Consider the following 24,520-nt stretch of genomic DNA (forward strand, 5'->3'; position numbering starts at 1 on the left):
TTTCACAACAGTAAACACAACAGTTTCTCAGACACAAGAAAACATAAGAAATTGGTGTATACATGCGTTTGATTTGAAAGAAACATGTCTCAGCTTGCTTCTTTACCAAGGTAGTCAGGATTCTTTTTTCTTTTTCTTGCATCCTTTGTGTTGGCCTCATCAGCGTGTGCGCGTGTCTTGTGCTAGCAGGGGGTAAACAAACAGCAGCCCCCACAGGGCACGGTTCGTACAATGAGCATGTTGCTCAAGCCGAACTTCCTGATTTAATAGACGAACAGTCGCTCTGTGTCCCCACGAGACATGGCTTCTCACTGGATGCTGCTCCTTTAGCTGCGCATTAAGACCTACACCACTTTAAAACTTCCCTCCAGCCGAGCTTCACAGCTTCACAGCTTTGCTGCTCCTCGGTGACATTTTGCGGGTTAATTTCAAAACAGAGGCTTTAAAAATGTGTGCTGCTGCTGCAGCCTCTAGAGGTAGACGGCGGCTGATTCTGGCATGTCGGGGCAGGTAACACAAGGTTGCCTAGTGACTAGCAATTCCTCCTTTGACCCCCCCCCCCCCCCCCCCCCCCCCCCCCAAAAAAAAAAATCTGGATCTGAGTGGTTTGCCAGCTCTTTGAAGTCAAAGGGAGGGTGTGTAAATAATTTATTTTCCTGCACACAGCTGACACTTTTCAGTCGGGCTGCCTCAAACACATCAATGTGTCTCAATAGCATAAAAGGTGGTAAATATTTAAGGGTTGTGTGATTTTCTCCACAACACTTGCAGAAAGTTAACGCTGTTGCCAGCGCGCTGTAAAGCCTGTCTGCTTTGTTTTTTCTTTACTTACTTCTATGACTTGTATACTTCAAATTACAGTAAAAAAAAAAAAAAAGCTCATGTAAGTTGGGATTCAAGTGGGGTAAACTAAAGAAGTACAGACCATAGAGGTTATTTAAGAGCTGACAGAATAACTGCAGCTCTTCTGCTTGGAAAAAGATTGAAAAACATGCCTTTTAGCCGTCGTCTTACTTTTTGTTGCAAAGTTTTCTCTTCGTGGGTAGTAATGAAGTTCACATTGTTGTGTTGGTCTCCTGCAGCTTCTCACAATTGCATTTGACCTGTTAAACGCCAGCTGGGAAATGATTTGGTCTGGGCCCAGAGGAGTCACATTCACTGGATTTGAAGGGAGGAACGGCATTAGCACAGTTTATGCTCTGTACACAATGTCTTTGTGAACACGGCTTTAAGCTTGCATGTTAATCTTGTGGTGACAGCGGCGAGGACATGCTACCAAAGACTGAGCAGCAGGTCATGAGCAGGGGTGGAGTTCTGAGCAGTCTTCCTGATTGTCAGGAGTTATCCCTTAATTGTATTTTTAAAAACTGTTACAGCACGTTTTTGGATTCATTGGTATAAAATAATCAACTTGTCAGGTGACCAATAGCTTTCTTTCTAAATAATTTGACCTATGATAATCAACAAAATCTTCAGGTAGGGGGTTGGCATGGAATGTTGTTTGCAGATAATTTCTCAACCTTAAATTCCCACTCCGATCATCTTTAGATCTAATTTAAAAGCATCCCCAGTGGTCTTCTAATCATGATTATGCCGTTTATAGGCAACATTTAAAAAACCTGTGTCGGTTCATCAAAACGTCGCCTCTGAGTTGTAAGCGAGAGAGTTGGTGCGGAGTAAGCTTCGTTTCCCATCATCCCTTTGTTTACACTCTCTCCCACCAGCTTACAGCCCCTCACAACCCAAACCTAACATTCACGGTAAAACTAAAATGACGAGCAATATTGGAGCTATCCAAACGTACAGTTTTGAGCCAGATGGCAGCCAGGATGAGGAAAAAACAAAGGCGAAGATGGATCTATTTGTCTGCACAAGGATGCATCATGGAGAGTGGAGCAAGGAGCTTGTGGCCTGCCTATTGTAGTACCCATGTCACTACTACAGGGTTTTTAGAACAGCCTTTTTTTTTTAGTCTGCTCTGATTTGTAATGATTTGAATAAAGAAAAATCAGAAATGCAATTTTAAGCCTATTTTTATATATATATATGTATATATCCTCAATAGTCAGAAAAGTGATAAAAGAATGTGTTAAAAGACACCAACACAAAGGAACAAAGGAATCAGACTTCAGGTTGGAAAACAGGTATTCAGGCATCCATGTGAGCCACTTTCTTTTAGTGTCCTATTCCTACTCTAGTTATATAAAAGCCTTTGAAGACTGACCACTCACAACCAGAACAACCTCCTACTCTGGTACCTCACATCAAACCACTCAGTATCTGAATTGTAAATTAAAAAATGTGTTCGGCTTGATCACTGAAGGAACTGAAATTTGGTTCACGGCACTAAAATAATGCAGCATAAATGTGATGACTGATGCAAAACCAACTACAACAACAACATTTAAGGGGGTTTTACCCACATGAAGTCAAACGTACCTGCCTCAAGGCATGCTGGGAAATCTGAACACCTTGTATTTGCATGTGTTTCGTCAATGTGCCCAAAAAAATTAGCATCATGCCATGATTGCTCTGCAAAAAAAAACCTTTGTGAAAGTAAAGACCTGAGAATGTTGTTTTTTTCTCACTCAGATGACAGATCAGCAAGCCCACAAGACTTCCTTTCATGCATACTGAAACTATATTTCTCATGTGTAAGGTACCCGATGGAGAAATGAGGGCATTTACACAGCTTTAATGGTAAACATAAAGGGTAGGATTTTCCCAAATTTGAGCATGTCACCATGTACACCCTGCAAATCCAGCAGTTGGTTAAAATTGCAGTGTTAGAATCTGATAAGAAATCATCCTTCGCAAACACAAGATGCGGCACAAGGAGCTGGTATTTCTATAAATAGCATTGGATTTGCGCACAACACACAGCCCACTATTGCACATCAACAAGTACAGGAAAGCCATGAGCTCTGAGCCGGTCACATGTGCCCAGGCGTAGCAAACAGCACAGATTGTGCGCGTCATCTGCTCAACATGGACACTGAACTGCATTCATGTCACTTGCTGTAGTGGGTTTGGTCACTCTTCTCCACATTATGTGGTGTGCTTTCCTGTTTTGACTCAGAGGGTGTGGTTTAACTTTTCTCATTTGTGCTGAGTTGCTTTGCCTGACTCTTTACCCACATCCACAATAATGCAGTTGTGCAACGACAACAGCAACAATAGCAACAACATTTGCCAGAAATAAAAAGGAACAATAATATCACGTAGACATAAAAAAGGAATGCTCCCTTACACTTGAAATGTGACTTTTTATGAAACTGTTTAAAATGTATGATAAGCATGTGACAAGGATAAACATCTTGAATTTCAAGTCATTTCCTGTAAACACAAGAAACAAATAATCAATGGAATGCTTTAAAATTAAACATCAAATTAATTATAAATCACTACAATTTCTGCAGGACATTACAAATAGCTCCTGTTTTCTTTAGGTCCGTTTGAACACAAATCCATTATGAAGCACAGTGTTGGAAGTGTCATGGTGTGAGATTGCGATGTTAAAACATGAGCTGCTTGAACAGGAATGGATGCCGACGCCGTCGTAATAGTGTTTCAGTTTCACACACACAACAGAGTAACTGAATTTCAGGTGTGCTCTCACCAGGTTAAAGTACACAAGCGGCTCAGACATTGTGAACAGTACAAAATTCACTATAGCTTATAGTTTATATAGCATATGTAGTTTATAGAGTCTTACTTTTCACTGTTTTGTTTTACCTGCAGTATCATTTACACCTGTGCGGTCTTGATCTTTGTAAATGCTGACATGCCACGGCTTTTGGCTTGCTGACGTGTGGTTGGCTGCTAGTATGTGTCGTCTGGGTGTGGTTTTGTCTTTGAGCAGGTGAGGTGTCAAATGTGTGTTTTGTGTACGTCTACATGAACAAACCTGTTTCTGAATCCATTTTGGTGGAAGGTCGTAATCTTGTTTTCATTCTATTGAGCACGTGCTGCCGTGCACGGTCTATGAACAGCTTGAAACACGTGAAGTTTGACCAAACGATTAAATAAGATGTGTGTGTTGTTGTTTTTTTTGTTTTGCTAGAGCAAACAGGCTGCTTAAAACACACAAATTCACACTTCCCCATTGGCTCAATACGTGGCGTTTATTTTTGGCAGTTGGTGGGGTTTTGTTTGTGCAAAGTCCAGTCTCTGTCATGTTGAAATGCATTTCTCAGTAGAATCCCTTTGGATCACGTGTCATGCATAGAGAAAACATGACTTAGACTATAAATGCATAAAAATAAAATAAAAGCTCCATTCGGAATCCACTATAAGACGAGGCATTTTATGTATGAAAGAACATAAAGTAAAAATAATTGAAAGTTCTAAGAGAAAAGTTTTGCACAAAAAAAAGAGTAACTTCTGAAGAAACCTTTAAGTCACTGTGTTGCCCATTATTCAAGGACTTGAGAACTGTTCCATAACTGAATGCTACACATTTTAGAACCATTTAGATGAATAATGTCTTCTAGCTTGGTAAATAGGTGACATTTCAGTTGGTTTAGAAATCAGCTCTTTCCCAACTATTCAGACAACTCATATGAGGAACCATGTTGCTGACGAAGAGATGAGTCGTGTGTTCAGCTAAACCTTCAGGATCTTTAAATATATTTAGAGGAAGAAGTATTTTCAAAATGTAGGGCCTCCAGTGCCTCTAACACCCTCAAACAAACAAAAAAAAAGAGGAAAAACGTACAGATTTTACACATGTAGAGAGTTAATGAAGCAATGATTCCACTGATTATGGAAACTACCACAAACTGAATGTAGTGTGCATAAATATATATATTTATATAAACCATATGTCATGCTGAAACCAACAGATGGAAAGAAGGGCGTCCATGACATCACGTGTCAGAAACGAGGCACTGAAAGCAAAACAGCTCGATGCTGCACCCTGGTGGCGACTCTAAAAACTAACAAACTAGATACAACTTTTACATTTTCAGGTTCATAAACTGCACAGCGCTAAATCTTTACATGAAAAAACTATAACTTTCATTAGTGACTAACTTATAAACTGTTGGCTGTGTGAAATAAAAACAAAAAAGATGAATGTTTGAAATATTATATATTTATTAAGAGTTAGGGACAAAAAGGCTGTCCTCAATGAGTCTAATAATATAGTATCAAATATAAAAAGTACAAATACAAACATAAATGTACAAAAACATTAACATTAAAAAAAGAGCAACACCTGGCAGTATTTTCAAAATAAAATATGTTTTTCTTCAATGAAACAGTGCTGTCACAAGAGTTGATCTGGTTGTTTCAAAATAGAGCCTTAAAGTCAGACTAATCAGAACTCCCAATTACTGGGATGAATGTAGTGTCTTCTTTTCTCCATCCCAACACAAAACATCGAAAAATACGAGTCAATATTTTTAAAAAGGTACAAAACACAAAATGCATTTATTAAATGTAACGGCATAAAATGCTGTAACACGTATTATTAGTTGAATTGGCCACACGAGTCTTCAAAATAAACCTAAAATTAAAAAAAGGATAAGGGGTACTTACTACATATCCCATGCTGCCTTGCAGCTGAATTGTGCTACACACAAAAAAGCCCATTCTTCATTCCATGAGAATAGAAAACGGACCCAAAAACACTGAGTGCAGAAGAAAGCCTCTTTGTTAGAAGATGACCAGCGGATCAAGCTTTTTTGAGCTTGTCGATGTGGAAGATGAGTTTGAGCGCAGGGCCAAGCTTCAAACCCATGTATTTCATGATCATGTCGCTGCGCAGCAACAGGAGGGCTTTGCCATCGATCTCCTGTAACACAGGAACATTGTTTTTTTTTACTTTCAGCAGAAATGTCCGACTAACAAATTATGACCAAAAAATGAAAGTCGAGAACGATCAACCAATTTTATTATGGTAACAGTTGTTATGGTTGATACATACGTGTTTTCTGAAGAGGTCAGCATGTGGAGCCAGCACCGGGTCAATGTCTCTAATATACTGCATGACTTCTTCTACAGTCCACAGGTTTGCATCCTGGTTGCTGGGCTTGGGGCTTTCCCTAAAACTACCGGATCCTGGTCCAACAAATCAAACCAAACAAAAGAAGAATTTGTCAGAAACTTACATTATAAACGCAATACAAAAACATATTCACGCGAGGGAAAAACATTTCCTCAGTTTTAAAGATTTTAATATTTGTAAGGGTAAATGATCAAACTACTTAAAACACTTTAGTTTCCAGCCAAAAGTTTGGAGCTGCTGTATTATAAATAAATAAAAACATGAATACAACTGTTTTAGTGGCTATTTAAGGGCTGAAATTAAGAATCTTTGCTGGTTTTTAACATCGTTACATCAAAAATAGTCACCTAATTTATTGTTCTGTTCCAATGTTAATGACAAAAACTAACAAACATTTTGTATCATTGATCTACGGATGAACAGAAATCAGAAGAACAGGATTTTCACCATGATGGAGAGAGAAAACAGCAGGAGAAAAGGTTTTTTCAACAGAAAACAACTTAATTAACATTACATAGAGAAGGTAAAACCTGAAGTAATGCAGATGGGACACGAACCATTAAGCTATAAATTTCCCCTCACTAGACTGATGAGTCACACTAGCAGCAGCTGAGCAGAAGCCCACATCAAACTCTGCTCCTGGACTAAAGTGTACATGAAACCGGCGATTTCTACCTGTAGAGTTGCTATGATGCAGCACCTTTGAGGACAATCTGAGGACAGGGGACAGCGTCGGAGAATTTGGAAAAAGGGGACTCTTCTTTAAGTGCTCTGCAGCCGTTTGCTTGTTCACAGAGAAAGACTCGCCTGTAAACAAAGCAGCAAAACACAAATCAGGATAAAAATAAGATCCACTAATAATAGGAAGTGGCTCTAACCACTTCACAGACATGGTCATGGTAGATCACAGTGAATGCTAATCTTCACCAAGGCACTTGTGAGCAGAACCTCACCCTTTTAATACAATAAACCTATAAAAACTGCACCAATTCAATCGAAGGACATTGAATGCATAATTAACCTCCTCTTCTAAAAATTCACACACCTTATTAAAGAGAGCTTGCATTTATTCCATTATTAAAAGATTAACAATGAACGTCTTAAGGGTTTTCATTAAAGTGGTGCTGCATCGAAAATAGAACGCTCTTTTTTAATCATTCTACAATTCTTACACTAATTATGTAGAAACCCATCTGAGGGGGAAAAGTTGGAGAACATTAGCAGCTGGGTCAAGATGTTTCATTTGAAATGCAGAGAGGTGCACCTTTCCTTTAACAGAAAAGTAAAGCTTTACACGAGAGTGGGAAAAGTGAGCGTTCCAGAGTCTCTAGGATATCATACCATCAGTGGAGAGTCTGGGGAGTTTAGCTATTTTCTGAGATAGAGGGCTGTTGAAATCCTGAAGGAAGTGCTTGGTGCTTCGTTCTGCCGTCAGACGGTCTCCAAAACTCTTACGCTCTTTAAAAAGAAAACAAAACAAAAAAAAGAGTCAACACAGCAAGAAGTGTATGTATATATGATGCAACGCATGAGTGGAACCACAAACTTTAAAGTGGAACAGATGGTTTTCTCATTTAATAAAACCTAAAAAGCTTTTTTTAGTTTGTCAGCTCTTCCCTAAACGAAGCCCATGAGAAAATTAACCAGGCTAAAACTGAGAGGGAAAGTGATGCAAAGTCTAAAACCACCACTTTAAGATGAAGACAATGCAATGGTGTACTCTGTTCGAGCGCCTCCCCTGCACAACAACTGAAACAAATCGCTATGGCGCTTAAAGGCTTGGCTGGCTGTAAACACAGATGTGAGCGTCTGCAACAGCTGCTCTGACCTGCGCTGTACGAGTGGCTGTTGTAGTGCAGACTTCCTCTGGCTACAGGCTGGCTCCCAAAGAGGGCATCACAGTGAAGGTTGTGGCAGAGTTTTTCCAGGAAGCGGAGGACGTAGGTGACACTGCTGACCGTCGGCAGGGTCAGGGTGTGCTGCCGCTGGTCAAAGAAGGCTGGACAAGGTACACGATCAACGGAAAAGGAGGCTGAACCGCGTCGCCTGGGCAACGCCACGTGCCGTGCCACACCAACAGCACAATCATCCGCATTACCTGATACGACTTCACCTCCCTGTCCAGACTTCAGGCAGGAAAAGACTGTCGCTTGATTGTGGGCGGAGTCTACACAAGCCTGAACGCACTGCTGGAGCACCGATGAGGCTCGGCCTGGACCAAAGTGGTCGGGAAGCTGCAGGATGCGCCTCTGGTCCAGATGGGGCCCCACCTTGCCGTACTTGTTGAGGTACACACACACTTTAAGAGAAAACACAAAAACTATCAGTACTAATATAAGACAACGTCCAGTGAATCAGCTTTGGACGATTAGTATTCCCGTCCACGTCTGTGGATGGCGTTTACCTGTGGGAGCCTGCAGAGCAGAGTTGGGGATTGTGGCGTTGTCCAGGGGCACAGTGCTGGTGTCCGGCTCTGGAGTGCTGCTGGTGGGGGAGGTTGGGGCTGGATTAGGCACCAGTTTGGGTTTTCTCTGCACAAGTATATACACACAAAGACCTTAAAGCTCCTTCCGTCATAACGTATCACCCAGGTGTTATATTAAAAGATAACAAATAGTCTCAAATAATCTGGAAATCCCATGATTTTCCATTAGGAGTACAGTAAGACAGTAAACAAAGACAGGTTTTTATAATACTAGCAAGAGTGTTTGTGTATTCTTTTTTGAGACAGCTACCTTGCTGCCAGGCTTGGGCCCTCTTTTCTTTGGGATCTTGATGGGTTCACTCTGGGCCTGCTGCAGGGCTATCCTCTGTACCCAGTTAGCCGGCAGTCTTCCTCTGGTTCGTCCGAGTCCGGTCACCGGCCGGCCCGGACCAGCCGTGGCCTGTTCCAACCAGCTGGCTCTTTTAGCCCAACCCATCTGCAAACACAAGACAGCAGTGATCTCCTTGAAAGGGAACTCAGCTACTAAAGTCCTGAAGTACAACAGAAATTCCAGTTATTGTCTTTCCCAATACTGAATATTGGATCAGTGCTTTTATTCTTCCTAAACTTGATTCCAACAATGAGATTTAAGCTTGGTGTCCAAAATCTACGACTATCCGGGTTTTTACTGAGGCTCACAGGAGAAACAAATATCTCTTGGTCATCTTTTGATCTATTATAAAAGTGTTTCCAGCTTTCTTTTGATTTTGATTATGCCGTTTTAGCCCAAATTTAAAAATTTTTTTTTGTTGTTCTCTAGGACATAGTTTCTGCAGAGCGGCAGTAGTTCATTAGAAATTCGTTGCTGAGTTGTGGGGGGGACTGTTCCTGTCATCCATCTGTTTAGTCTCTCCCACTAGCTTACAGCCCCTCACAGCCCCAACCTAACACTACTGGTGCAACAAAAGTAAGCAATATTGGAGCCGGATTCCAGCTCAGACATGGAAAATACAGACGTACATGGATCTGTTTGTCTGACAGTAGATGAATCAGAATGGAGCGGAGCAGGGACTCACAAACACAACCTTTTTCAGACGCCATTTTTTTTGTCTGCCCATGATTCACAACGATTTAAATAAAGACATACTCAGAATGCAATTTCAAATTTATTTTTACAAAAAAACAGTTTTTATTGGCGCTTGTTGTTGTTCCAGCTTAAATAGCTTAAATTGCGCTTAAATAGAAATGCTCAACAACAACAAAAAATCAAAACCATTTTTAAGCTCAACATTTGTCATCTTTATACTTACCTTTTGAACTGAAACTTTACAAAATTACAATAAAATACATCATGATGTATTTTCTTGATCTACGGTTATTCTTAATGTTGATTTCTTTTGTGAGTGCCACCCCAAGAAAAAATCCTAAGTACTGATTTCAATGTTTGCTCTTGAGCTCTTGATCGACCAAAGATAAAAAGCTTTTTGTGAGTGATAAAATGAAATGTCTTTCCAGACCAGAAAACTCGATCCTTATGCCTACCTTGCTGCCCGGCTTCGGCCCCCGCTTCTTGGAGATCTTAACAGGCTCCAGACTTTTGCCAGGCTGGATGCTCAGCGCTTCCAGGTCAGATGCCTTCTGACCCCAGGGCGCCGTCACCTTGGTTTTCCTGCGACCCGGCTTACGTCCTCTCTGACCTGGAGGTCTGCCCACCGGGAGGGTGGGATTCATGGCTGCGTTCTCCACACCTCCGTCTGTTGGTGTCTCGGGGCTCCTAGGCAGCACCACTGAAAATGGCCAGGAACGCCAGTCAAGGTTTGATGCGTGTCATTAATTTAAAAACACAAACAAATTGAACAATCTTAAAGTTGTCGTTCTGACACGGGACCCTGACTCTTCTACTGCAGTTCACACACATATTCAATGAAACTTTAGCTCTTTAAGTAACCAAAAGAATAACTCACAATATCTGCAAGTCAGTGTGTTTAGACTAGATGTGAAAGTCTAAACATTCAGGAAGTTTTATTAGTTGAACCTTAAAAAAAAAAAAAGTTTTTAACGGCATTTCTCAGAGAATTTGATTGCCGTACATATCTAAAGTACAGACTCCAAAAGTGTGTGAATATTTTTCTGCATCATACGTTTTTCTTACAGTTTCTCTTTCAAAGTGAAAGCATGAAGAAATCCATGGATGATAAACTTCCGTTTTGGTTTTTAAAATCGGTAGAATTACTTTTCCTGACATAAGGAAATAAATAAATGGAGTGCAAACTTTACAATGATGGTAACTTGGTTTTATGATAAATAATAAAACTATTTATGTGATCAGGATTCCTTTTAGAATACAGATTTACAACACAAAAGTTAACATTTTTACTTTTTGCACAACAAAATTTGGGAAACATTCGTATCTCAAAATAGGCATGGATTAAAATCCAAAAATTAAGAACAAACAAAGAAAATGCAAGAGTATTGCGAAATTTGCATCACATTAATTAGTTCTGAAACAAGTAAACAGACATTGAATCTAATATCACTGTCAAAAAAACAACAACACAATTATACATTTTCCTTTTTCAATTGGCCAAAACGCAAAGAAATACCGTATTTTCCGGACTATAAGTCGCACCAGCCCAAAAATGCATTATAAAGTAGAAAAAAAACACAGATAAGTCGCACTGGACTATAAGTCGCATTTTGACTTTCACAACCTTATATGACACAATCATAACAGACTGTTTATCTAATAATTTCACAGTAATTCTTTGTCATACTTATTTATTTATTCTTTTCATGAAGCATCATTGGCCAACTAATACTCTGTTTTCATCCTGTATTTGTAGAAACAGTTTTCACTTTTATTGCATTTCTGAATCTATGAAATCATTGGAAAATAGAATATTATGTTGTTAGCCTTCAAGATCTTACTGTATAAAAAAGTTTGCTGATTCTCTGAGTCACTTAACATACTCTTAACACTTAACATACCTCATACATCAAATTTAGCCAGGAACATCATCTCTGTTCCTCATAAATGAACATAAAAGGAGGGTTAACAATGTATTTATTTCAATTTATTTCTAATATAAGTCGCTGCGGAGTATAAGTCGCACCCCTTGCCAAACTATGAAAAAAAGGGCGACTTATAGTCCGGAAAATACAGTACAAAGCCTCAGCACGAACTATTAGGTTTGAGGTAGAAACATGTGATCATCCAAAAACACTTATAATTTGTTTTTTCCCTCTAAACCAACAGTATATAGAGGATCCTAACAGGGAAACATGGGGATTCACTTTAAATCTCAAAAATAATCAACCAAAGTAAAACACTTCCTTTAAAATGTGTTTTTTTAAAGCTAATTTGAGATTATTTTTTTTTATGTGAATGATTGTAAATTATTCTCCGCACTGTTTTTCTCTCAAATGTGTGCAGTTAGAACCTGATGGCTGAAACCACACAGCACAGCAGGTTGTTAATGGCTTCAGCAGATTGTGTTTGCCTTTCCATTAATGGAAGCGCGGCAGTTCAGGCTCATTCAGCTGTTAGTGGATACATGGAAAGTTGGGTTTGAGGAGAAGGCAGAGATGAGCCTAAACTGGCGTTGCAGGCTTAAATAAAGCCAAACGAAACAATCCAACCGAACAGTGACAGACATAAAACAACAGACACAAACTTTAAGGCATGAAACAGAACTTTTGATTACGCCTGTTGTTGAAATTCCACAGATGCAGTGCAGAAAGCATCACAAAATGTTGGTGTTTAATTGCACCTGCAAGCCTACAGAATAAACTGTGCTGCTATTTGCCCCAGAACAGGCCAAAGACAGATTTACTAGAAGTGCAGTTGCATTCATTAGAACAGGTCCTGGCCTGTGGGGTTGTATTTATTAAACACTTTCACACTGGCACACCAATCAATGCAAAGCTTAGACTGCGGGCGGCTGCTGCTTTTCACCGGGGGACTTTAAAAAAAAAAAAAAAAAAAGATACCCGATTGATTCTGAATGTAGCGGACAAAACCGTGATAACATGTTTAAAGGTGTGCAGAGCTGGAGGTTACAATCAATGGCGGGGCTTGTAAATACAGCAGAGCATATAACATAACAAGCGTCCTCCTGTTTTCCGTCTCCTTCATTGAGTGCACGGAGTTCATGGAGTTCACAAAGCTGCCAGCTTCCTATTACACCACCGCCACTTCTGTGGAGCTTTTCATGTCTCCTCAGCCACCGGCGCCTTTTCAAATATCATTCATTTTACTCACCCTGCGCCTCGAATGAAAATCAGAAGTCTGCTCCACTGTCCTCAGATTCACCCTCTCTGTCTTCCTCTCCCACTCCTCCTCTTCTCCTGTTCTCCCCCCTTTCCCTCCTCCCACAGCTTAACAACAATGTCAATAATCCACCTTTCAGGACAGCCGCCTGTCTTTTTCTGCGCTTCCCTCCGTCTGTCCGCGCTGCGTGACTCTTTCCAGGGTGTTTAATCAGACTCAGGGAGACGGGATGCCAAAAGGAGGCCTGTGGAGGGGCACCCAGGCTTGCTTTAACCACGTCATGACCCACTCTGCCAACTGGGCGAGCGCCAGAGCTTCATAAAACACTCGCAGGATCCAAAGACAAGACCTGCCTCCCTACTTTCCTCCTTCCTTTCACTCCTTTGGATTTTACAAATGAGGATGATGGACCTCAGTAAAAGATAATCCCCGTTTCCACTTCTTGCTTGAATGTTTTCTCTCTTTCTGCTTCAAACTAAAAACGTGAAATAGCCCAACTTACGCATTTTAAGATAAACCAAGAAAAAATTACTGCAGTGTTTATTTTCAGATGTAATGTAAACACAGAGCTGCAGACGAAAAGCAGAAAGAAATCTGCAAAATATTAAACTTTAACCAAAATGCTCAAGGAAAATAATAAAAGCACTTCTAAATAAGAATGTTGTAAGTCTGTAAGAACAATTATTAATTGAAATGATCCAAGAGGCGTGAATGTAAAACCCATCACTTGCAGACGTGATGAGGATTTTCCAAGTAGGACATAAGGAGTGGAGAAATGGCAGCTTATGGCTGCACAGCAGCTGATCTGTTTGTAGCTGATAGAAAGTGAGCCAACAGGTTTCATCCAAGAGAGACGTTAAAGAGCGCTCCAGCAGAATGGCGAGGTTGGAACCCAAGTTAAGGATTTGTTTAAATGTCAAAGTCGTGCTTGTGTAGGATAAACATCCCCGAGTGGTACGTGAAGATTGTTTTCAATTGTTGTATTGAAGTCAATAGTTGAATAGACACAGCTGCATGAGTAAAACCCAAAAAAAAGCATCCAAAAGCAACTTAAATCCTTACAGGTAGCTAAAACTCCAGCTTACAGTATTTGTTATGTGAAAGAAGATGAGTAGGAGCTGAACTTTGTGCAGATAAATGAGATTTAGCTCCACCTGACCAATGAGCACAATGGGAATCCTCTCACACAGTTCTATTTCTCACTAATAAGCTACGGTTTCTCATAAATACATTTAGACTACGTCCAAATAGTTTGGGATTATCCAGTGTCCTAGATTTTAATGCAATTCAGACACATGCTCACTGTTTTAGTTCCCCCCCCCCCAAATATACCGTCACCCATTTGCTGGTGTAAAAACCTAATATGAACATTTTACAAAGACTATTGAATTTGTAAAATGTGAATCTAGTGCTGTGATGATGAAAACCTGGATGATTTATTAAAAAAATACATTTACATACATTTTTTTTCCCAATGGCATCTCGTTCAAACGCAGTGCATTGTGGTCTATATTTGTCAATCTAGTAAACATCTTTGGGAAAATTCCAAGGGACTGGATTTTAGAATAGTAGATTCGGACGCCCTTTATAATGTTCAAAATAGTGAGTGGTGAGGGAATTCAGACACAGCCTTAAACGTCCATCCAACTAAGAATAAGCAGTTGTTTAAGACAAGGAAAATAAAAATCAACAAATCAGACATATCAAAACTGAAGAGTAAGATTTCCTACAGCTTACATTAAATATAATATTTAGGAAAAATCACAATAAAACGTCTTGAAGCAGATTTACACTAATGTAATGCTAAGGTTTTACTACCTATTAGGATTTACAGTCATTAACTGCATTTAAGAACACTAAAGTGCAGAATTCTTCTAAAATTAGGATTAATTTTAATTAATTAATTGTAATTTTATTTTGGATTACGTTAAAATCCTTCATCCAGAGGTTTTACATTTGTATTTAATTTAGTCAAAGACATTTCTTTAGAGCCACAGAATCTTACGAACCTGTTTTTTTTCCTAAAAAATTACGTTATCAAGCTAATAAAAAGAATACAAAATCTTTATAATAAAGAAATACATGTCACATAAGGATGTAAATAAGGCCTGAGTGACTCCTTTGGTTGAGGTCACCTAAGATAAATGTCTGACTGCACAGACGAGCTATAAAGCTAAAAGGTTTCTTCCCAGCTATAAGGAGTAACTGTCTGACTACATCTATAAAATCTAAGGAAAAACGAAACCCTAAAGGTTTATCTGATGTGCTGCACCACAGATGGACGTATCTCTTAGGATGCCTACCTTTGGTGCCGGGGGGCTGAAGGTTGTCTCCAGTGAGGGTACACCAGCCAACCGGGAAGATGTCTCTGGAGTCGTAGCGACAGTAGTAATCAAAGGCTCCACGCCATCCATCAAAGGTGACCAGCACCTCGACACCGCGCAAAGCGCCCACTGTGGCCGGGCAGATGTAGTGTGGATTTTTGCGGTCCACGGCCTCCAGCTTCATGCCCACTTTGAAGGAGTTCTGTTCTGGAGCTGGAGGCTGCTGCTGGGGAGTTTCAGAAAATCAACGATACAAGCATGCGTCATGCAGTAGCTAACACACTTTTGGATCTCTGTTGTGCAACACAGACCACAATATATTATTTATATATATATATAACATTTTTGGAGGACCCAAGTTTTGTAAAGGTACCTTATGGAAAATGCGAGGGGGAGCCATTTCAGCGCCATTTAGAGTCTTCAGCAGAAACATGGGCCAAGAGGATGCATTCAGACGAAAACCTGTAAAGGAATACATTTTAGGATGGGTTCAATCATGATGACGAGCTTGCTGATAGCAATGAAAAAGTGGGTGAAGTAAAAAGGCTTTTTGCCTTCAATGGATGCAGTAAGTGTGCGTGCAGTGACCTCTAGAGGACTACAATTGTTACTAACAAGAGCAGAAAATGAACTCTGTTTTATCAGTGATGAGGGGAAAGCTCTTGTTTGAGTGAACCCAAATACCCTCTTACCCAGTGGTGGCTGCAGCATGCCTCCGCTCTTTTCACAGCTGCCTATTGGCTGGATCTCCGAGGAATCCACCAGGCGCCAGAAGTCATTCTTGTTGTCAGAGCCATCCAAGCGCAGCCGCAGGCGCGAACCCGTCAGCCCCACCACAGTGGCGATGCAGGTGGATGTGGTGTTGCGCGGGTCCTGGGCCTCCAGCTTCATCCCGGCCTTGAACTCGTTAGCCGGGGGTGTGAGGCTCTGGTTGGTGGCGACAGACATGCGACAGCAGTTTAGCAAAAGCGGGGGGAAAAACTGAGCTTTAACCAAGAAACGCCTGCTTACCTGTCTGAAACACGATGGGGGGGCTGGAATAGCTCCTGTCTCTTTCAGGTATTTCTCCCAACAAAAATGCTCCGCTGAAAACAGAGTTAAACATATTTTTTTGATCCGTTCGTTTTCTTTTTACGTTAAATGTAATCTAAACAAGTGCCCGCTTATGGCCGCTCACCCTGGTACTGTGAGGGCACTCGGGAGGGTCGCCCACTCCGCGCATGCTTGATCTTTTGGGTATCTTTCCACTCGGTGGCTGAACAGGCAAAGACAGACACGATAAGCCACAAATACTTTCTTATTTATCGACTCCATCAGTGCTCAAAGGGAGACGTCAGAGGTCGGCTGGAAAGTCTTCTTTGCTCAGAAGGAACCAGGAAAAGGAAGCAGCTAACATGAGAGTCTGACCTTTCTGTGGCACAGGTTTCTTCATGCTCCAACCAAACTGACCGACAAAACGCCAGCGGCCTCCGATCTTAAGAAAAACTAAAACACAAAATGCTTCGTGACTAATTGGACAGAGCAAACATCTGTATGACAACAGGACAGACGTAAACAACCCAAATGTCACCTGGAAGTTACAAACTTGTAGTTTTAAAAACATATGGCTTTTTTTTTTTATCTTTCAGATGATATTCTACTTTTTTAACTTTAAAGAAATCAAGAAAAATTTGAACCAATATGTGTTTCTTAGTGCACAAATATTCTTAAACACAAACAAAAAAAAAACTTGTGAAACTATCTGCAATCTATTATACAGACAATAGAAACTTTTACAGACTGACTGAAAAAAGGGCAAAGCAGGAGTAAATGCAAATGCTAAGAACTGTCACAACAAAAAGGAAATATTTGTGTTTAAAAAGAGCAAATCTAACAAGTTTTAATAACTATTTTAAAGGACAAAGTGATTCTTCTGAACTTACGTACGATATGAAAAAGAAGAATCGTTTTAAGTGCAGATTTAGTAAACATTGAAATAAAGATACCCACACAGACAATCAAATAGGTTGATAGTTACATTTATTTTCTGTGTATAATTGCACATGAAACTGATGTAAAATGCTCATCTTTCCTGTCATATTTCTAGAGCTTGTTTTGACACCAACCTCTGACCCAAACATGTCACTGGATCAGACTGATGTGCCTAATGAGTCTAATTCAACTCTGACCTTTAAAACTCAGTTTTTACTGCTGGAAAATGTTCAAACAATCCAACACTTATAATAATAATAATTAGCGAACAGCGCTGACAAGAAAGAAAATAACTTAGAAAAAGGGGTGAAAATGAAAAACACAGACACTTGGTGGATCATCTGCAAAATATTTCAGTAAATTTATAATTAAAAAAAGGTTACCTTAATTGCCTAAAAATAACGAGGTCTGTTGCGTGATTTGTTTTCTTGAAAACACGAGGCGGAGATGAATTGAGATATAAAAAATGGCTCATTAATAACTAAGAGATGAGGAAGATGATGATAATAATAATAAAAGGCTTACCTTAAAACTTCATAACCGTTTTCCACCATTCTTTCTTTTGGGATGAACACAGAAGTGCGCCTTTTTCCACCGTCAAGGGGGGACGGCGTCCAAATTAAAGCGACCCGCTCCTCGTTTTCCTAACTAAGCAGCACGGATTGTAACGAATAGATTACTACTACTACTAGCACGAGAGCGCCCGGGCAGGTACCCCGTCCTCCCCCTGCTACACTCGCCTTTCAAATAAGACAAATAAAAACGTCCACTCTTTGCGACATTTACATAAAACGCAGTTATTGAAAACCGTCATGCAAGGTTCAAGTTCCTGGATGTTTTGGAGCCCCATTCATAACACACAAAGCAACTCAAGCGCACGCGACCCCTCCTCCGCCCTCGACGGATTATATTTACATGAAATATTAATTTAAGTGAAGGCTGTGGGATAACAGTAACATTATTATTATTTTTCTTTAAGGGGGACCTTCAAATATGAAATATAAAAAGGCACTGAGGAAACGCGGCATGCACGCCTTTTACGTTCAACATGCACACAAACATACGCAAATGCGCCCTGTATGCTAGTTTAGCATGCTAGGTCGCATGCTAGCTCGTTGACCTGATTACAAACATTAGCATTAGGAAACCCTGAGCGAAACAGCATGGAGAGTTTAGCGGCAGGCCAGGCTTACATTGCAGCCAGACACCTGTCATGCCTTTCTTGGTCTAATCGATTATGTTTACCTTGCTTTGTAACGTGTTTATTTGTGTCTTATGTTTACGCGCTCGTCCGCCATTTATTTTTTTCATCCGATTAGAAGGGGGGGGGGGGGGGATTTCTGGTCAGTCTCTCAGTCGGGCGAGACTAGTATTGGAGAGGTGGGGAACGACACCCCCTAGCGACATTAAACAGTATTACAAGCACATTCTTAAAAAAAAAACTCAACTCGAAGACAAAAGTACACAATCCCACCCACCAGATTAAGAAAATTACACGAGTTTAATCTAACCGTGTAACAAAATATTAAATGTAAAAATTTTAAATATACTGGAGATTTGGGGAAAACTGAGTTTTGCCCACAACTTTTTATTTGTTTTAATTTTTTTTTTTTTAAAGAAATGCAACACAGTAAAACCTGCCTCAAAACCTCATCCATCATGCTGGTCTAAAAAGATATCATTGGACTGTCTGAACAATTACACACCTGGTGCACTGTTCCAGGGCTCACAAGGTTTTTTTAAAAAAAAAAAACTGTTCATCACCTGCTCTGGACCATTTTTTGTTTGCTGCAGAGCAAACCAGACTACCTTTAATACAATTACCACAGCTCACCACACTGTGATGCATTATCTGGAGCATTGTGGGAGCTTTGGGAGGTTGGTTTTTCTAGATGTCATCTCAGCCTGCAATCACATCTTTCCTGTAATTTTGGTGCAGAAACGTCTGCATCTGGGCTTCTCCTTGTTCATCTGCTAGTGGATTAAGGACTCTCTGACTGATCAGGCATGACCTGTCAAACTTGACCTCCACTTCTCGTCTATCCTCAGATCCACAGCTGGTTCGCTTTATAAATCACAGGGGTGTCCAACTCCAGGCTTCAAGGGGCCAGCCCCCTTCTACTTTTCCAGAAATCTTACCTCGTGTGCTGCTGTTTACCTGGATCATTTGGGTTTAGCCAATAAGAAGCTTCAATGGCAGGTTTGGTTGTAAAACTTGTAGGAGACCGGCCTTGAGGCCTGGAATTGGATACCCCTGGTATTTAATCTTTTCCTCTTCACCCTTTACAGAGATCAACATCCTCCAACCCATCTCAACTACTTTTGTCGTTAAGTTTTGAATGACACCACCGTGGTCAGGCTTTTCCAAGACGATGTCTCCAACTCCAGGGATGAAGGTTTGCAGATTGTTGGTGTGCCACTGAAATGACAACATATGAAGGATCATTCTGTACTTCAAGAGGGGAGGCATGGACCCAGCCTCTCTCTGCATCAACAGAGACTGCATGAAAAGATCGTGCAGCTCTCAGACAACCTTTTCTTAACTGCTTATACCACGGCTGCAGAAAAAAATAGGCCAAGCAACAACTCCACTTCATGAGGGTGTTGGGAAGGAAGAACCAGAGCTGTTGGTGACAAATCTATAGAGCCACTATAGGGAACATCCCTATGTACAGCTACACAGCGTGATATGCAGGCGGGGACTTCAGCAGCAGACAGGAGAGATATGCAGAGAGTGATCAACATGGCCTAGAAAATCACAGGGTGCTCCGCTCAGCCACGGAGGACATCACTACCTCCCACTTCCTCAGCAGAGCTGAACACAAAATCGGGACTTCTCTCATCCCAGCAACCATCTGAATGAGATTTTAGGTTGGTGTATAGAACCAAGAGAAGTAGACAGAAAAAGTTTCTTTCCCAGAGCAAAATTTAATGGACAAGATCTGTCTGTTTATGTGAAATAAAACCAGTTTCACTGAGTAAAACTCTGCACTTGTATCCACTTTTTTACCTCTAAATTTGTACATTTAAATGCATACGTGTATGTTGTACATAGTGTATTTACATATGTGAATGTTTTTTTAAAAGCACTAATTTAAAGGAGCAGCAACTCAAATTTTATGACGGTAATTCTAGCATTTGCAAAGACCCAAGAGTCAAATTCCTCAACCTTTCATCCTCTAAAAAAGTAAGTGGTTTATCAATATTTGCCAATTATAGAAAATAATAATCGTTTTGTACCAAACTTCAGGATTTATTTTAATGCAACTCTAAGAATTTTTTGGGTTGTCATTTTGTAAAGATTAGGTTCATGAGTTCTTTAGCAATAAAAAAACTATTAGTCTTAATGAACTAAATTCAAACTTATTTATGCCTATTTTTAAATTTTATTTAACCATTGCATTGAATAGTTCTGGGTTAGATGCACAATTCCACACGTTACGCGATTAACAAATATTCAGAAAAAAGTTGACAGTAGAATTTTTTGAACTAATTTATATTCCCTCTTATAACAAATTAAAGACTGAAGATTTATGTCTCCTATTAAGACGGTATTTTTGTATTGTTGCCTTCACCTCGGTGCAGATCTGGTAATCAAATAGCTTTACCCCCACAATCAGCATGGTTTCTTCAGTTTGTAGCATGTCTATAGCATAACATATCAAACACAATTCCCAGCCTTTTTTTCTCCAAAGATAACCGTGATGAAAATGAACAAAAAATAGGAGGTAAAAATCGGATTTCCTGTCCACTTTCCCAAATATGATGTTTACATATAACAAAACTGGAGGTAAATTAGAGCCAAAGCATTTTAGAAAAAAAGCCGCTTTGCCATTGCAGTGTTCCAAAGGTAGAACAGTACAATATCTATAAAGATGTCCCTGATAAACTGTGATGGTGTGAAAAATTATAATTAGGGGCCATTTGGGAATATCATGCCAATTAGATCAGGGTAGCAACTGTAACTATGTGATTTGAAGAGACACCCAGCAATTCAGTTGTGTGTAATGGTCACCTGGCAGAACCACTAATGCCCATTTTAGCCTACGCTGGGCAGACCACGGCCTATTGGCCCCATGCACACAAGGCAATTATGTTTGGTTTCACACGGTGAAAAGAGTTAATTGGCAGCGCCCACGTGCCTGCTTGGACCTGTTTCACGCTTGTCAGCCTTCATTGCTTCAAAGGAAGCCCCATTTTGCTAGGCACTAACGCTGCAACAGGCACCATCACACTCTATGCGCGTGCATTTATGAACACATGGTATAAAACACTTATGAATATGCAATTATAAAGAGATTTCACATGACTCCATTATTTGTACAGAAACCCACTTATGCCAAATGCAGTCTATACATACCAAAAATGTTTACACACTGGTGCATCCATACGAATCAAGGGTTTTGTACATTTTATTTTTTTGAAAATATATCAGTGAGCATCACTAGGGGTCACTGTTGTCTTTGCTAAAACACAGACCCAACTCTCTGACAGGGATGCTCTCCCTTCCTCGAGCCCTCCTTTCACCACAGGACAGCAGCTATTATCATCATCTCTAGCTGTCACTATCATTCATAATCTCTCAAACTTTTATTTTTTACCCCGATTAGGCTTTATATTGGAGTATTTTTTCGTCATAAAATGTGTCTTTGATTGTGGAAAAGTACTTAGCTTCGTTTTTAAAGAGGTCTGTGTCAGACACATTTAGTAACTAATCAAATTGTAATATCTCTGACCGCATTGCTGTAATTATAGACAAACCAAGTGTCGTGCCATGCCCACTGCATATTGAGAACAAGTCTAATTGTCCGGGTCTCCATGTGGCTTCTTTATTAAAGAGAAAAAAGAAAAAAAAAACGGCTTCAACCACTGAGCCACCGGATGTCTATGAAAGTGCATCAACCATAATACAAGCTGGTTTGACTAGCAAATAATAGTGACAGTGTTTTCCATTCAGCAGTCTGCTCTCTATAAATCTCTCTTTCTTTGTGTTAAAGAAACGTGACACAAATCATGTTTGCTCCGAGTGAAGATTTGTTTTGCAAAATGCACTTTTTTGAAGCGGCATGGTAGGTTTAGAACTGCTTTTACAAGACAAAGGCAAAACACCACGTGATATGTGTTATACAGACAAGAAAAGTAGAATTGCTCAGACGTGTATCCAGAGTTACTTTTGTTCTTTTGCTCAAAATCCAGCAGATTCAGATTCCAGATGTAAATTGCAACTTTTAATTTGTTTAAAAAAATGTTCCAGAGACGTTTTACGAAGAAATTCTTGGGGGGAAAAAATCAAGATGAATTTTAGTTTAAAAAAAGGCACAAAAAAAAATTCAGATTATTTGACTTTTCATTTTTGTCAATGAAACCTCCAGTTGCTGCCGTCTTCTTTCACCAGCGGTGTCAGACTCTGTCTGTTCGGAATGAATTGCCTTTGCTCTTTTCATTTGAGTGAATATGGCTCTCATAGCTGGCATGTGTTTCTTGATTTCCAGACATGTTGCTGTAAACGTTCCCTCGCCAATGGCATGGCTCCACCACCGCAGCCTGTTTCTGCTCATATAGTCTGAGCAGCGAAGATCTTTTCCCACTGCGCCTGCTTGTCACTTCCAGCACATTGGCTCGCTGCAACAAAGTCACCCCTCTCACAGACAAATGCTTAGACACACACGTGCAGACAGAGAAAGGCAGACTGTGTGTGTTCCTTCCTAACTGAGGCTCAGAGGACTCATGCCCTCATCCTTCGCCATAGACAAGAACATGCATGCACAGACACACAGTCCTGATACACACCTCTCATCTCTGCTGGCATCCTAAGAGGGACATGCTGCAGAGAGAGCAAAAGCATATGTTGGATAGACGTTTGTTGAGGGTGGATATTTCTCTTTGGATGTTGTCTTACAAGCTCTGACGGCATGGCAAAGAAAGAAGGCATTTTTTTCGTCCAATTTATTAATCCTTTTAGGCAATGTTCTCTGTTCAGAAATGCAAATTGAATCAATCTGAGCCTGACTTTAAGACTTTTCAAGTGGGATTTAATTAGAAGCCAGGGCCTGCAGTTTTTAATGAGAGAGGGGGTGGGGAGATGAAGAAACAGAGAGACATGGGGAGGGAGAGTGGGCTGCGGTTTTGATCTGGGGGTCCTGATGGAGAAAAGATACACAAACACCCTTAAAATACACACAGACTAACATGCACGCATGGACCCGCACGCACAAATGCACCCTGTAGAGCCAAGTATGAGGCGGATGCCCGCTGTTTAGTTTTTCTTCACTTCTATCATCTCAGTCTTGTGAGAGTTCATCCGGGAATTTTGCTACTTTCGTGCGTCTGACAAACTTACACAAACTTACCCTATGCACGAAGCTGAAATGAAAGGAAGTTCAGCTACTTAACATTGTTGATGATGCTTAGCATAAAAGACCTCATGTCTATATCAGATTCAAGGCGTAAGAGCACATCAAGGACTTAATATGGAGTTTATGTGGAAAAAAAGACAACTCTTTTAAGATCAATAAAGCGGCTTTAAAGGATAGTCCTGCTTGTTAAATATTAGAAATCTGAATTTTTAGCCACACACAGAGAATTTGAACTTCTGCAATGCTGTGTTGCTGCAACTAGTCAGCAGTCAGCTGCTAAAAACAGAGACGTTGGACTGCAGTGTAGAGTTGTCTGAAGATTTTATCAAGCTGGTTTTAGAGATACTGTTTGGCCACCAAAAACAAATCCACAAAAATGCGCTTTTTGTACACTTGCAAAAAAGGATAGACTAAGCCTAAAACAAACATTTTTTGTCGTATTGTTTTATTGTAGTAAATTGCCAAACAAATGACATGCAATAAAGGAAACTTGATTTTAATGAGTTTCAGTCTCTTTCTTGCATGATCATTTTTTTGTCACATGACCTGTTCCTTATGTTCTGTGCAGACAGCAGAAGTTAAATAACTTAATTTTTTTTTTAAATGACAGAAATAAGCTTATTCTATTTTTTGTGCATGAGTTATATTAAACTATAAGCATCATTTTGTATGTAACTTTGATTCCACTGCTGAGTGCCTATTTACATCCAAGAGTACAAAGGAAGAAAAGGGGCACACTTCGCTTTTTTCTTCATTGTCGTTTTGACTCAAAAAGAATAAAAGTCTCAGGAACATATCTTTTAAGAGTACACTTTATTTTGATTAGTTTTAGTTTCATCTTTGGTCTGCTCTCACGTGCATTTTTTGATACATTTCAGGAAATGTTATGATGTTCAAAAAGAAGGAAGTCTTCTTGTGGTGAACAGATTTTCAAGTTCATGTTCTGTCAAGTCCCTCCTGTTTTTTTTTGTCTGTCTGGAGAGCAAAGACTAGTTTTTCAAAGATTGTAGGACTCATTGATTGCAAGTGTGTCTAATTTCCTTTAAGTATATAGCAAGACTTCCCTTAAATGAATAAACCTTGATTCCTCTCAAAAGACATAGGATGAACTTCGGCAGCACCAAAAATGCTAAACGAGTCCTTCTGCAGCAGCAAAGATTGATT

At 40.0% G+C, this 24,520-nt stretch overlaps 1 protein-coding gene across 4 annotated transcripts; it reads right to left on the reverse strand.

The window, feature by feature from the left end:
• Positions 1–5,079: 5,079 nt before the first annotated feature.
• Positions 5,080–18,325, reverse strand: LOC101168814 (Scm polycomb group protein homolog 1). 4 transcript variants are annotated; one of them, XM_078933623.1, is made up of 17 exons: positions 17,526–18,099; positions 17,384–17,427; positions 16,437–16,514; positions 16,207–16,284; positions 16,041–16,114; positions 15,722–15,956; positions 15,403–15,491; positions 15,009–15,252; positions 9,978–10,222; positions 8,746–8,931; positions 8,415–8,541; positions 8,109–8,309; positions 7,839–8,009; positions 7,352–7,468; positions 6,686–6,817; positions 5,930–6,063; positions 5,080–5,797 (listed from the first exon to the last, which is right to left on the reverse strand). In XM_078933623.1, exons 3-17 carry the CDS (start codon positions 16,459–16,461, stop codon positions 5,678–5,680), a joined length of 2,178 nt encoding a protein of 725 aa, XP_078789749.1. In that variant the 5' UTR covers positions 16,462–16,514; positions 17,384–17,427; positions 17,526–18,099; the 3' UTR covers positions 5,080–5,677. The 4 variants fall into 4 exon arrangements, with proteins under 4 accessions (XP_078789749.1, XP_078789748.1, XP_004078330.1 ...); XM_078933622.1 differs by having other exon boundaries at positions 15,009–15,255; XM_004078282.5 differs by lacking the exon at positions 17,384–17,427 and having other exon boundaries at positions 17,526–18,325.
• Between the last annotated feature and the right edge of the window lie 6,195 nt (positions 18,326–24,520).

This window comes from Oryzias latipes, chromosome 16 (assembly GCF_053564925.1).
Source record: "Oryzias latipes strain Hd-rR chromosome 16, Olatipes_Hd-rR_3.1".
Lineage (NCBI taxonomy): Eukaryota > Metazoa > Chordata > Actinopteri > Beloniformes > Adrianichthyidae > Oryzias > Oryzias latipes.